Source organism: Vanacampus margaritifer, chromosome 6 (assembly GCF_051991255.1).
Source record: "Vanacampus margaritifer isolate UIUO_Vmar chromosome 6, RoL_Vmar_1.0, whole genome shotgun sequence".
Classification (NCBI taxonomy): domain Eukaryota; kingdom Metazoa; phylum Chordata; class Actinopteri; order Syngnathiformes; family Syngnathidae; genus Vanacampus; species Vanacampus margaritifer.
In genome coordinates this window covers 22357355-22370322 of record NC_135437.1, presented here as the reverse complement: position 1 = coordinate 22370322, position 12968 = coordinate 22357355, and the positions used below count along the sequence as shown (strand labels likewise).

The 12968-nt window shown below is 38.6% G+C and overlaps 1 protein-coding gene across 8 annotated transcripts in view; it reads right to left on the bottom strand.

Moving 5' to 3' along the window:
* Positions 1 to 12968, bottom strand: part of kiaa1549la (KIAA1549-like a) — an 88663-nt gene that overhangs the window by 29153 nt on the left and 46542 nt on the right. For 7 of the 8 annotated variants that reach the window (XM_077568286.1, XM_077568288.1, XM_077568287.1 and 4 more), the window contains exons 8-12: positions 10341 to 10400; positions 9214 to 9374; positions 6985 to 7156; positions 2589 to 2749; positions 730 to 765 (exon numbers count right to left, since the gene is read on the bottom strand). In XM_077568286.1, the coding sequence (XP_077424412.1) occupies positions 730 to 765; positions 2589 to 2749; positions 6985 to 7156; positions 9214 to 9374; positions 10341 to 10400 (590 nt within the window). The remainder of the gene's footprint in view (positions 1 to 729; positions 766 to 2588; positions 2750 to 6984; positions 7157 to 9213; positions 9375 to 10340; positions 10401 to 12968) is intronic. The other variant, XM_077568291.1, reaches the window with a different exon arrangement.

Here is a 12968-nt window from a genome sequence, read left to right as displayed (position 1 = left end):
TGAGGGTAAGAAATATTGACATGATTATGTTGGCATGCACTGCTTTCACAAGAAAAAATTAAGACCTAACCTCTTGACCTGGGACTTTTTAGCTTAACTTTGATCTGCAACCTGCTGAAACTGCCATTCCTTTTGGGGCTACTTAATTTATGTGGCACAATTAAATGGACTTTCTAAGAAAAAGTCTTGAATTAGGAGCATTAGCTGAAGCCAAGGGAGAATAAAATAAAAGGGAAAGGAAGGAGTGAAACGACAAATAGGTGCAAATGAGTCTAGGCTGGTGGCACAAATTTGCATCATTATTTATGGAGGTTTAGAGCATAGGTATTAAGCTTCTCCTCTGTTGTTCATGTTTATGAGCGTCTGTAAAAAATGGCTGCCTGAAGTCAGAATTAAACCCATTAGGCTACTTTTACAGAGGCCGTCTTTAACCCAGCCAGTTGACATTAACCCCATAACTCTAAATCTTAAGGAACAGACAAACAAGGAACAAGCCATTTTATAGCCCTATTACAGTCACTTTCACATTTCCTCATGGCCACTTCACATCTTTTGTACCTCCTGGTCATCTGTCATGGCCTGTGACGGGGATGGATAAAGTAACATCCATGAAACAGCAGCCACATGCAGCAGCAACAAAAGCAGCACAGCATAACAGTACATTAATGAAATGATGAAAACATTGACTCAGACATAGTCTTCAACTAATCCTAAATCTCAAGACACTACCTGGTGGTGGTAACTGCCCTCCCGGCGATATGAGGTCTGAACAGGAAAGAGTTAAAGGGAAAAAGTCAGGAAGGGATTAACACAAGTTGAGAGAATACAAAGCTGAGGTGAAAGGGATGAAGGGGAGAAAAAACTATCATGTCAAAGTCTTGACATAACTTTGACATCATAGTTTTAAGCTTCTGCTAACTGGCACATACTCCAATGTGAAGAAATGTGAACAAGAATACCACACAGATGCCGATATCTGCCACTCGCCCATCCTCTGATCAAAGAATTTCAGTTACATTTGATTAAGGTGCATGAACCATTTGAAATTGTTAAAAACATATTGGACAGAAGTAAAAAGACAAAATGGGTTTAAGGACTTAGTAAAAGTAACTTGCAATTTATGGTATGACTTTAACATGCAGCACATGAGCCTGAAATAAAAACTCATACGTGATATTTCATTCATTCGGTGTCTAAGAGGAGGTGAAATAATAGACAGTCAAGTTTAGTTAATAGACATAAAGTCAAATATGTGGCACACCTCCTACGGTACATTAAATTGTGAAGTGAAGGTGTGACTAATAATCAGGGTTGGGAGGGTTACTTTTAAAATGCAATCCATTACAGTTACAAGTTACCTGCTAAATTAGTAATGTAATCCAAGTACCATATTATTAAAGTAATGTAACTGGAATACTTTTGGATTGCTCCAATATTGAGTATGCTCATGAAGACAAAATAAAAATAAATATCACCACAATATATATTCTATACAATGTGCCCCTGCTATTTGCGGGTGATAGGGACCCGGGCAGCCTACAAATAGCAAAAATCCTTGTGTAATTAAAAAGCATGTAGGCTATTGATTGAGTGATTGATTGATTGATTGAAGGCCATATGCTGTCACTGAAAGCAACCACACCTCACAGTCAGACAGACAGACAGACAGCGAGACAGATACTGTAGATAGATAGATAGATAGATAGATAGATAGATAGATAGATAGATAGATAGATAGATAGATAGATAGATAGATAGATAGCTCTGTCCTCTCTCGCTCCGTCCTCTCTTTCTCATCGTAGAAATTGTAATCACTCGAAGTAATCCCAATTTTTAATTAATGTAATCTGATTACATGTTTTTTCCTGTAACTGTAGTGGAATACAGTTATATCTTTTTTGCAATCTGATTACGTAACGGTGGTACATGTATTCCGTTACTCCCCAAGCCTGCTAATAATACATTTCTGTTACTTGATTTATAAAGTACCCAGAAATCTGTTCATCATTGTAGCTAGCAAAGGGACTTTGTTGATGTGATGTTAATGTTGACACAGTGTCAATATTGTGTCAATAGCACCATAAGTAGTAACAAATGGTTTAGTCAGTCGTGCATTGTACAGTACGTACTCAAACCAGTATGTAAAATCTACGTAACACACACCACACATTTGAAATAATGGCTTTTTATTTAACCTCGAATGAACGTCGTTGAATGCTACAATTTTAAAAGGGCGAATATAACCCAAAGGTTCCCTTGCAGTGCAGTGATCCTTGCTCTTCTCCTCTCTGCTCATTAGTCTTTGCAACATGCATGATTAGCACTGACCAAGGGCTATTGGGCAGCGAGAAAAATAAACGAGCCAAGACCCACACAGATGGGATTCAATTTTCCTGCCCTGAAGGGACAACTTAACACATCTGAGTTATGCAATATTTATGAATTGGGTACTGGAGCATGCTGTAGTGGTGATGATAAAACATTTTAAGAGTGATCAACCACAACCAGTGGCTTCGTCATTTTTAGAAAAAATAAAGGGGGAGAGATTTGGAAATAACAGCTGGCAAATGAAGATGAGGCTGACTTACCTTGGAACGGCTTTTGAAGGTCCTGAAGGCACCAGCTTTGAAGATGACCCTGTTCCTCTTACATAGAATGAAGACCACCATGCCGATGACCACCATCAGCAAGAACACAGGTGTGAGGATAGCCATGATCCACAAGTTGCTCTGCGGCATCTTCACCACAGCTGCACACAGATTACAAGTCGTCATTAGCATTTGACACTTGAACAGGAATCAGCCTTTCAACTAGTGACAAAGAAGACCCCTCGCATTATGCTTGTTTTATCAAAGTGCAAAGTAAATTATTGTAGTTATGTATCTACCAAGGTTTTTATAGTTAGCTAAAACTAACATAAAAATTAAAACTAAAATCGAAAAAAAAACTAACAAAATGAAATTTTAAAAAATTTAAAAAACTGAAACTGCATATCACATTTATAAAACTATGTAATGTACACTGGTCTGCATTCCAATAATAATTATAACATCACTTTTCGCCCTGAAGACAGTGGTACCATTCATTTTTCCCACATGCTCCTTGCAGGCGATGTGCTATTTTGGTTGGCTAAGTAAGGGGAAGTCTACTCGGATAAAAAAAAAATCTTGACAATAATATGTTCTATGCAGCCCCACTAGTCTACTCTAAATATGGTATTATGGTTAATATTGCGGTTCGTGGAATATGAGTTAAGCAGCAAAATCCTGCAGTTTTTATCAATATCACAAGGCGGCCATTTTGCCACTTGCTGTCGAGTGAAAATGACATCACAGTTGCTCAGGTCTTTCACAGCTCAGCTTCAGATTGAAGTTGAGCTGTGATTGGTTGTTGCCTGAGCAACTATGACGTCATCTTCAATCGACAGCAAGTGGTAAAATAGCCGCCCCCTGAGATGGATAAAAGCGGCTGGATTTTGCTTCATAACTCCTATTTCACAAATGTAATTTGAATCAGAATGTCTTGTTTAGACTGGTGAGATCACATATAAAATTATATTGTCAAGAAATGTTTAAGGTTCACTTGCCCTTTAAAGGGAACATTGTACTAGTAACTTAAACTAGGTTTCAAGAACAATACCTGAACTGCCAAGGGATTCATAGAACACAATGCATCTATTAGACCACTTTAAAATGAGATTTCAACTCACTTTGCTGCAAGGATATTTGTAGTTGTAGTTTTTTTGTCTTTTTTTGGTGTTATTGTTTTGTTTTGTTTTTGTCACTTTTTCTCATAGCCCCTATAAATTCTGCTACTCAAATAACAAAGACCTTTTTTTTTTCAGCAGTGATTTTGTCCCTGTGTTCTTATTTCCATTGGCCAAAGTGTGTTTGTACATTCAAAATCCAGTTCTACAATGCAACAAATAAAACAAAAAAATTATATTGTTCAATGTAGCTGTGTATTTGATTGATTATTTTCTTAAATTCTAAACAGTTTACTGACAGTTTTTGTTATTCTGATTTTTCGAAATGATCCCCCTAAATCCCAAAAGGGTCAAATTTTGCCCTAATCCTAAATTAGGGAATAAAGGGTTAAAATTGAAAAAACATATATTTTGGTGTTCAGTGAATTTATAGCAGTCATTTAATGTATAATTCATAATTTTCCAAAGAAGAAAAGGGTTCTTGGGTTCTCAAGGGTTAAATAAAACAAAAATCTAAATAAAAAAAAAACTAACTACAATGAAAAATCCCAAACTATTATAACCCTTGCATCTACCGCTAGCGCTACTGAATAGCACGAAGATTTACGCATTGGGACAGCACTGCCACACATCTGCTTCACAGCCAGAGGGTTCTGCATTTGAATCTCGGCAAGGATGTGTCAAGTTTGCCGTGCTTGCTTATCATGGCTTCAGGTGCTGTATCATGTCCAAAAACATGCATGTCAGATTAATTGCAAATGGCCCAGAGCTTTGTGCGCATCTCACCCATAGTCATATGCTCTTCAAATGAGTATTAGAAGTCAAATTAAAACAGTGTATGAAAATGGAATCTTGTAATGCCTGCATGGGAAAAGTATAAAGATGCTGTTTGCTGAAGGTATTGAGATGAATGTGTGATGCAGGACTTGAAATGTCCGAATACAGATGCTTTTTAGGATTGTGTGAAAGGAGTGTGAATGAGGCCCATGGCATCCCACAAGAAGAGAAGGGCAGATTGTTGGTAAGGCTCCAGTCGGTTAATTATAGATTCTCGGGAAGTGAGTGGAAGAAAATAGGTGAGAGGGAACATGAAGTGCTCTTCAGATGCTTCAGTATGAACAACATTCAGCAGTCATGAACAACACAATTTCCCCTAAACACAAATCAAAAGCATTTCAATTTGAATAATTGCTGAGACTGAGTCTGTTGAGTTAAAATACAAATGAGCCAAACAACATAGTAAGCTGGTAACATTTTCAGATGAGAAGTGCCTCAAAAGAGGATTCAAAAAAAAAAAACGCTGTAGTATGAGCATTTGAATATCACATTGTGTTGCTCTCATAGTTAATAATGAGAGAAGAATATTTTTAACAGCATTAAAAATGATATATTTCCTGTCTTCTACCAATTTATTAACATTTATTATACTTTACATTCTCAGTATTATTTGAAACTAGATGCCAACAGCCATGCATAACATAAATAATAATGTTATCTGGGACTGATGAAACGGTTAAGGCTTTCAAAACTTGCAAAACTGGCAATTTACTATTCCCCAGACACAGATGAAGTCTATTGTTAGCATTTAACACCCCTTAAAATTATTCATTATAAAAGCTTTTGCCTTTACTACCACTTTAACAGACACAGAATGTCACAGTATACCATAGCATCTGACTATAGACCATTTTATTTAGACTTAATCGTGGCTTCCAGAATCTAATAAGTAGTATCGTCTGCTATCAGGCTCATCAGCTGGAGAACCATCTTTCAAATTCAGTTAGAATGAACTTTTACTGAACCCTCTATCTACAGTCAAAGCACACTGTGGCAATGGCAGTACAGTTTGGGCAGGCTCAGGTTCGTTCCTCCAGGTGCCCACTTGATTTCTACAAGAATTCAGAGGGTTCGCTGAGCAAGTTTTGTCGTTTTATGACTGAAATACGATAACAATCGCCACAGAGTGGAAGAATTTGTCAGCCTGTGCCTTGATGAAATTTACCAAAATTATATTACACCGTATGCGCCATAACTTAGACCCGATTTTACCTGGTCTAAAGTCTAGACTACATTTTGTCACCAAATTGCAAGGTGCAATGTAATGGAAAATGTCCTCGGTCGCCTAGCGAGGTGTAGTGCAGTCTGCTAAATAAAAACAACAACAACAACAACACGCTAAACAAGACTTTCCCCAACATGAAAATGAAGATGCACCCGCACGTGCCCACATTTAGACTGCCAGGTCCCAATTTTAAATCTGAAAATCCTCTGAAGCCCACTAAAACCTTCATACAGCAAGTGAGACTAGGGTTGCTAATTCTTAAATATACAATATAGTTTTTGCAACCAGAATTAGTTTATGTGAACATACATACACACACACACACAAATCAGATTCTGAAACTGAATTGAACTCAATAGAGCCTGCATTTGACCTCTTCCAGAGGACAGTGAAGGGAGAAACCCCCAAAAACTAACAAGAACTGAAAGAGACCAGAGTAAAGGCCTGGAAAAGCATTTCAAATGAAGAGTACAACAGTCTAGTGGAGTCAATGGGTCGCAGGCTTGATGCAGTTATTGCAAGAAAAGAAAGTGTTATGCCACCAAATATTCCATACTATTCGCTTTAAGTTAAATTTAGAATGCTTGTTCCAATACTTTTGCTCACTTGAAAAGTGTGTGGTTTCAAACAAAAGGTGCTCTTTTCTGAATTGTTTAACACATCTAGAGTAGATGGAAATACCATGAAATAAAACCTGGAATTCAGAATTTTTGTTTGATATTCATCTTTTGATCTGAAACACAATTTTTTTTGGTATACAATAAAAACAAAGGAACTGACCGTGCCATTCCAGTACTTTTGTAGGAGAGTGTATCTCAAAAAGGCGTTGCCTTCAGGGAGAGCCTGTAAACAGCTTCCCTTTTGCAACAAAGCAATTGTTTCAAATGGACTAACATTTATTTGGTATTCTGTCAGTCTATAGCATAGTGCCCAAGTGGTTAAAATGTCTGCCTCACAGTTCTTGTACTGTGGATTTCAGTTCCGGGTGCTCAGGCTTCATTCCGCATTCCAAAACTATGCATTATTAAACATTCCTAAAACAGAGGAGACCAGACTAGCATTTTATTCATCCAAATGTAATTATGCATTCTTGGATTACATTACTACCCGCATTTTTTTTTTTTTAAACAGGTACTATTAACTGTATCAGAATATGTTTCTATAGTGACACTCCCAAGCCTGTGACGAGACTAAATGAAATGAAACAAAAGCTTACGTTCAGCCTGCACTTGCACAAAGTAACCCAGAGTCAGCGCCATGGTCTGAGAGTCCAGACTGCTCAGTGTCTTGGCCGCAGTAGTTCCACTGATAGGTGCTCCGTTCATTTGTGCGTAATATGTCATCTCCGCTGGGTTCTTGGGACCCGGCAGCCGACGCATGCTTATCATCTGAGAAAGGACAACAAAGGGAAAATCTTCTTTAGCCACGACGACACATTCCACGTTTAATTTGACTGAACAAACCAACATATTCGCATTGGGTTTTCTTTTTGAATTGGAATGGCTACAACATAACGATACAAGAAAAAATTGTTCCTGGAAGTGGCCATTTATTTTCATTAGAAGTGATAGATGATTGTATATGTATATATCACTTGTACATATACCACTGGATTCTAGCAAGGCTGGCAATTTGATTTTGTCATAAAAAGAAGGGCCCTTTGTCATTTGCTGGATGTCCCTCTCTGTGAGCATCGCCCTCCTTTGTCTCTGTAGCTATAAAATCGGTCATCTGTGACATCCCATAAAAGCTTGAGAGTGTGTAAAGCATAAAACCCAGGAGGAAACAATTCCTATCTTAATTTGCACAACATGAAGCTGACAAAATAAGTCATTTACACATTTGAGGAGCTTGATTCAGCCACCAGCTTTGAATGAGTGGTGTCATTTTGGCTGGGTGGTTCACAATGTGGCTGTTAAACAAATGGTAAATTTGCTTTCTACCTGGGATCCAAACATAATGAAACATATGATGTAGTGCCATTACACCGACTAGTGCTGGGCGATATGGAAAAAAATCTTCTATCACGATATAGGCTATTTTATATCACGATAACGATATTTGATAATATATTTTCAGTTTTTCTATACAAAAAATATACAACACACTATGACTGTTTATTTTGAAGTGACAAAAAGATCTGTATCAGAACGCATCCAGTAGGGCTGCTATATAAAATTATCAAATGTTCACAAGAGGCACAGTAACCACTGACATATTTTTTTTTTACAAATGTATTTATGAATCTAAATAGGGGATACAAAAAATGTTTCACACAGAAATTGTTTAAAAATAAAAAAAATAGATCTCCTGTAATGTCGTTTTGAAAACATTTATTGTGCAGATTTGAAGTCAAAATCAAAACTCAGGAATGCAGTGTGAAAACAAATAATATTTAGTGATATGAAAGGTATTCAACTTTAGTATATCCATCCATTTTCTGAATTGCTTATCAAGCCTGTTGTTTAATCTTCCTCCTCCCGGTTGACGTATACGGGACGCCATAACAATCACATCACTTCCTGTTTAGCTAAGTGTGTAGCATTACTTGTTCTCCCAGAGACTCATTGCAAGGCCAGCTGTTTTGCTATTAAAAGTTTGACACGCTCCACTTTAACGCGGTACCAGCGAGAACTTTGTAAAAAGTGTAATCGATGACTTAAATTAATGTCAGTTTCACGATAACGTTAGCCAGTTAGCAAAGCAGTTAGCATGGGAAGGCTTTTATGTCTTTTCCTCTAAATTAGGAGCGAAAGTGCAACGTGTTTATGTGCAGTATTAGCCAGCCGAAGTTCACTGCCAAGCTGCGACATAAATGGCAGAACCGATCTCGCCTCGACTTGAGTAATCCCGCTTGTAGGTAACGTAAGGATCCCAGCGAAGCTTTTGGGGGCTTTCTCCGCCGTTCAATTTTCAGAAAAACTAAAACTGCACATTTAGACCCGCAAACTGCTATGCTTGTTTCACACAGCTGTCACTAGGTTACTTTAATGAGCCGAAAGGAGTACCCAGCATGCTTTAAGGTGGTCTTAAAAAATAAAAATAAAAAGTTGATTAATAATTACGGGTTTGTTGTTTTAGAGTTTTTCAAAGTCTGTAGTATTCGTTATCTGCATTAACCCACCTCGTTTACTATTAATTTTCATTGATTACAAGAGGTTCAGATAATGGATGGATGTCAGATTTACTTTGGCACCATAAGTTTGTAATATATGATGGCTAATGGCTATGTATCATTCACTGCCATGTCGAGTTGCTCAGGCTGCCAACTGGTGACAGCTGTGTGAAACAAGCATGCAGAGCAAATGCTTTTGTACATCAAACAAGAATCACTACACTCATTTGTCCATATTACAAACTTAATGTGAATATCCATCTTTTCAATGACAATTTAGGCAGTAACACACACACACACAAAAATAAAAAATAAAATCCTCCCACCCACCTGTACTGTGTAGCCCCCGACAGTTGTTGCACGTTTGGATCGCAAAGTTTGAGATCCCTGCCGACCGGCCACATGGAAGAGCTCAGCCAGCCGTTGCTCCATCAAGCTGGCAAAGCTCTGGTAGTTGGCCTCCAAAGAAGAACTGTCCACATCCTGGACCACTGAATGCAAAAGCACAAAGATACAATGTGGGTTTAGGGGATGAAGGCCACTGAAGAAGCACAGAAGTGGGAGAAAGATGCACAAAAATGTGATGAAACTCACAATGCAAGCCAAGTGACGAGCAAGGAGAAAGGCAACAATGCGGAGAAAGGGAAAAAATGTGGATATGGACAAAGAATATAACCATAAAAATGTCCGTATCTGCTCTGCACACTTGAAAGCATCAATGGAGAAATCCAAATTCACTGGAGATACCTTAGTCTTGTTCCTGAACCTGAGTGCATTTTATACTATAGCCAACAAGAGTTAGGTCTGTGTACAGACAGAAACACACTTCAGCATCATTCACGCTGGGCCCTGATGTGATGTGAAGCGATCTCTCCCTCTGCCCAACCTGTGAATTAAACATCAATAGCTCTTTGGCACAAACAGGGCACCTAAAGACACGCTGTGCACTGTAAAGTGTGAGCCAGCACGCAAGAAAGCCCTTGGGCGAGTTGGGGAGGGTTGTTAGGACAAATCACTTTTTTTGCTCTGTCCCATTTGGTTATGCTGAGTAGGTTTGCATTTGTTTTTTGTTCACATTGCGTGTTAAAAGGCATGAACTCAAGAGGTTGCGCTAGGCCCGCGCTCAAGCAAGCTGACATCTCACCCGTAGCATCTGCTGAGGCCCATTCCATGCACCTTCAACACTCAAAGCCATTTACAGGCCGGTAGCGATTGAAGCTACTAAAGGACTGAATTGCGTGGAGGAAAAAATACATGTCAACATTGTAACGTACTCTAGTGATTCAAACAGGCAGCAGCGGGAATTGAACCTGTTAGCTTTGTGCTTTTTTAAAGAATGCGACAGAACGAAACACAACTTGCCAACACACAAACTCAATGCAACAGAAGAGGGAAGATGTAAAACAGAGGGTAAAGGTAGTATAGTGTCAATGACAGTTGTTTACAGCACAATTTACCTGTTATAACCCAATAGCTTCGGGTTGCAGTAGATGTGTTGAGATTGTGGTATTCAAGGGCTGAAGGGAGAGGAAAAGCAGATCGTTAAATAGGGTTTAGTTTATGTCATTGTTGAAAATAAAACTTTAAATTGGATTGGAGGAATTGTTGAATTCAGGCCGGAGTTTGCAATCTTCAAAATCTCCATCTGAATATTTCTGAACGTTTAATACCAGGCAGACTAAATGCAGTTTTAGATGATACGATGCGATATACTTTTATTTTCCCCGTGGGGAACTTTTTCCTGGACTCCGTCCAGCTGCAGTTTACAATAAAGAAAAAACAACAGAATAGAAAGAGATAAAATTAAATAAAAAGTGCAGAGAGAGAGAGATGAGCTAATTGATTGTTATTTTGAAACCAAAGATTTCATTTCGGCATGTTGTCCTGTTCTTTTTACTTTTGTGTAGGTGCAGTTTCCCGATACAACTTGAATTCAAACAAAGTTCACACTTTGTAACACAATTAGTCTGCTCTGCTCGATTGCACACACCCTCATCATTATAAAAAAATAATGTAACATAGTGCATATGATGTGTACAAAATTCCAGCTCCACCTAATGTGCTTGCCACCTCCAGCCTGAGCCACTGATATCACTCAACACAGCGCTCCAGCTGTGTTGATTGAGCTCAGCAGGAAGGCATTTTAACTGCAGTTGCAGTGTTGCGCCATTATGGAGGCGCTACATCAACAGCAGTGCACCGGAAAGACATGAAGCAACAACCGAAGAAGATACAGCTTTCTTTCTTTTTTTTAACATTAATGTACCGAAGAAAACAGATCAAAAAGCAATCGTTGCACATGCCCATTTCCTGGTTGTGAGGCAGATGTGGCGCACTCCAACCATCACCAAAGTCATAAAAACACAATATAAACAATTAACATAATAGCATTTTACTTTACTTGAATTTAATATGTACTAGTGGATGAATTTTTAATGATTGTAGTTAAAAAATGGCAAAAAAATGAATGGCAACTTTGTATTCATAATTTCTTATTTGTAGTCCCTGATCGTAAAATGGCTGCAGGACGGCGGCCGATAATGGTATAGACTGGTATTTGCACCAATACCTGGTACACCTCTGCCTCATTCTGAGCAGAAAAAACCCCTGTAAAGATTGGCCTGACTGTTGAAAAGAGGAATCCAAAAAGTCTTGACCTTATTTTTGCTGTGCATATTCTGTTGTTTTTGTCTTCTCTCTATTGTGCCTTCCCTCAACATGTAGGGCTCTATTTTCGTAGACAGGTGCATGTGCGCCCGGCGAAAATATGCGCATTTCAATTTTGGTGCCAGTGCAAGTCTAATCTATGTTTGGGGCCGTGCTGCGCCTCTCTGGGCGCTCACACAGCTGGCGCGTCTCCGGAACATCTGTCAATTTGGTAACAGAAAGTAGACCGTGCTCGGCCTAAAAACAGGCACATGTTCATTTTCGTGCCGGTGCAAGTCTAGTTTAGCGTGTTTGTGAATTTGGTAGACGTGCTACACCTTCATGGGCGTTCCAGCGCATGGAACAGCCGCCTAGCGCATCCTCAATTTGGTGACAAAAAAATAGACAAGATTTTATATAGAACCACTATCGTTAACCTTATCATAGTGTAATTAATAACAGTAATAATAATAATAATAGAAAGGCTAACATAAATGATGATTGTTATTGTGGTTATTTACGATCAAGCTTACTGTTATTTTAACCCAAACCGCCGGCCCGTTACACATACAACTTTTGAATACAAAGAGTAAGTGGCAGTATATTCTCTCTATTCAGTGAAAACAATTAGAACTGCTGCAATTTAGCTTCACTTTCAGTTTCCTGACAATCTCCTCCTCCCAACGCCAAGTGAGGACAGCACACTTTTGTATTTGTGTGTATATGTTATACTTGATAATATTTGCAGCTTATAAACCTGTGTGCACTTGATGCAAGTGCGGAAGCCTTGTGAATCTGGCACTGTAATGCTCGTGGCCTGTAGGAAGAGATCAGCAAAAATTGGCTGGATTCACCGAGCACAGGGGATAAGACAAGCCAAATACTTCCGTTCTTACCTTCCTGCATCTATTGTCAGCTTCCTTATTCATCTCCACCGCATCGAACCCTGGCCTCTGTCTGTCAGTCTGCCTCTGCACCTGTTTCATCCTCTGCCTGTGTACTTATCAGCCCATTCCATCTTTTGCAATCAAATCTTCCTTCAACATTTTCTTGCTTCAGTCTGTCACTTTGCCCCTTAACACTATTTTCCATCAATCCACATTTTGCCTGCTGACACCGTGAGCATATCTAACTTCATTAATCTTGTCGCCAGCTAGCACACTCAAGATGTAAGTTCACCTCATTTTGTGCTTTTCCCCAAATCTGCTTTTACAATTAAAATAGTTTACAATGAACATGGAGCATTGGTTTGTAAGACTCTGGTCATTCTCATTCTTGTCAATATTATAATTTTGGCTGCATGCTCTTCATGTTACAGTTATTGTAAAATTAAAGTTGTGCCTATAATTGATATTTTCAGTTTCTGTGGAAATGCAGGTGAATGCGGAAAAGCTGAAAAGGAACTGAAATGCTTTGAAATTAATCGAACTGTTGAATGA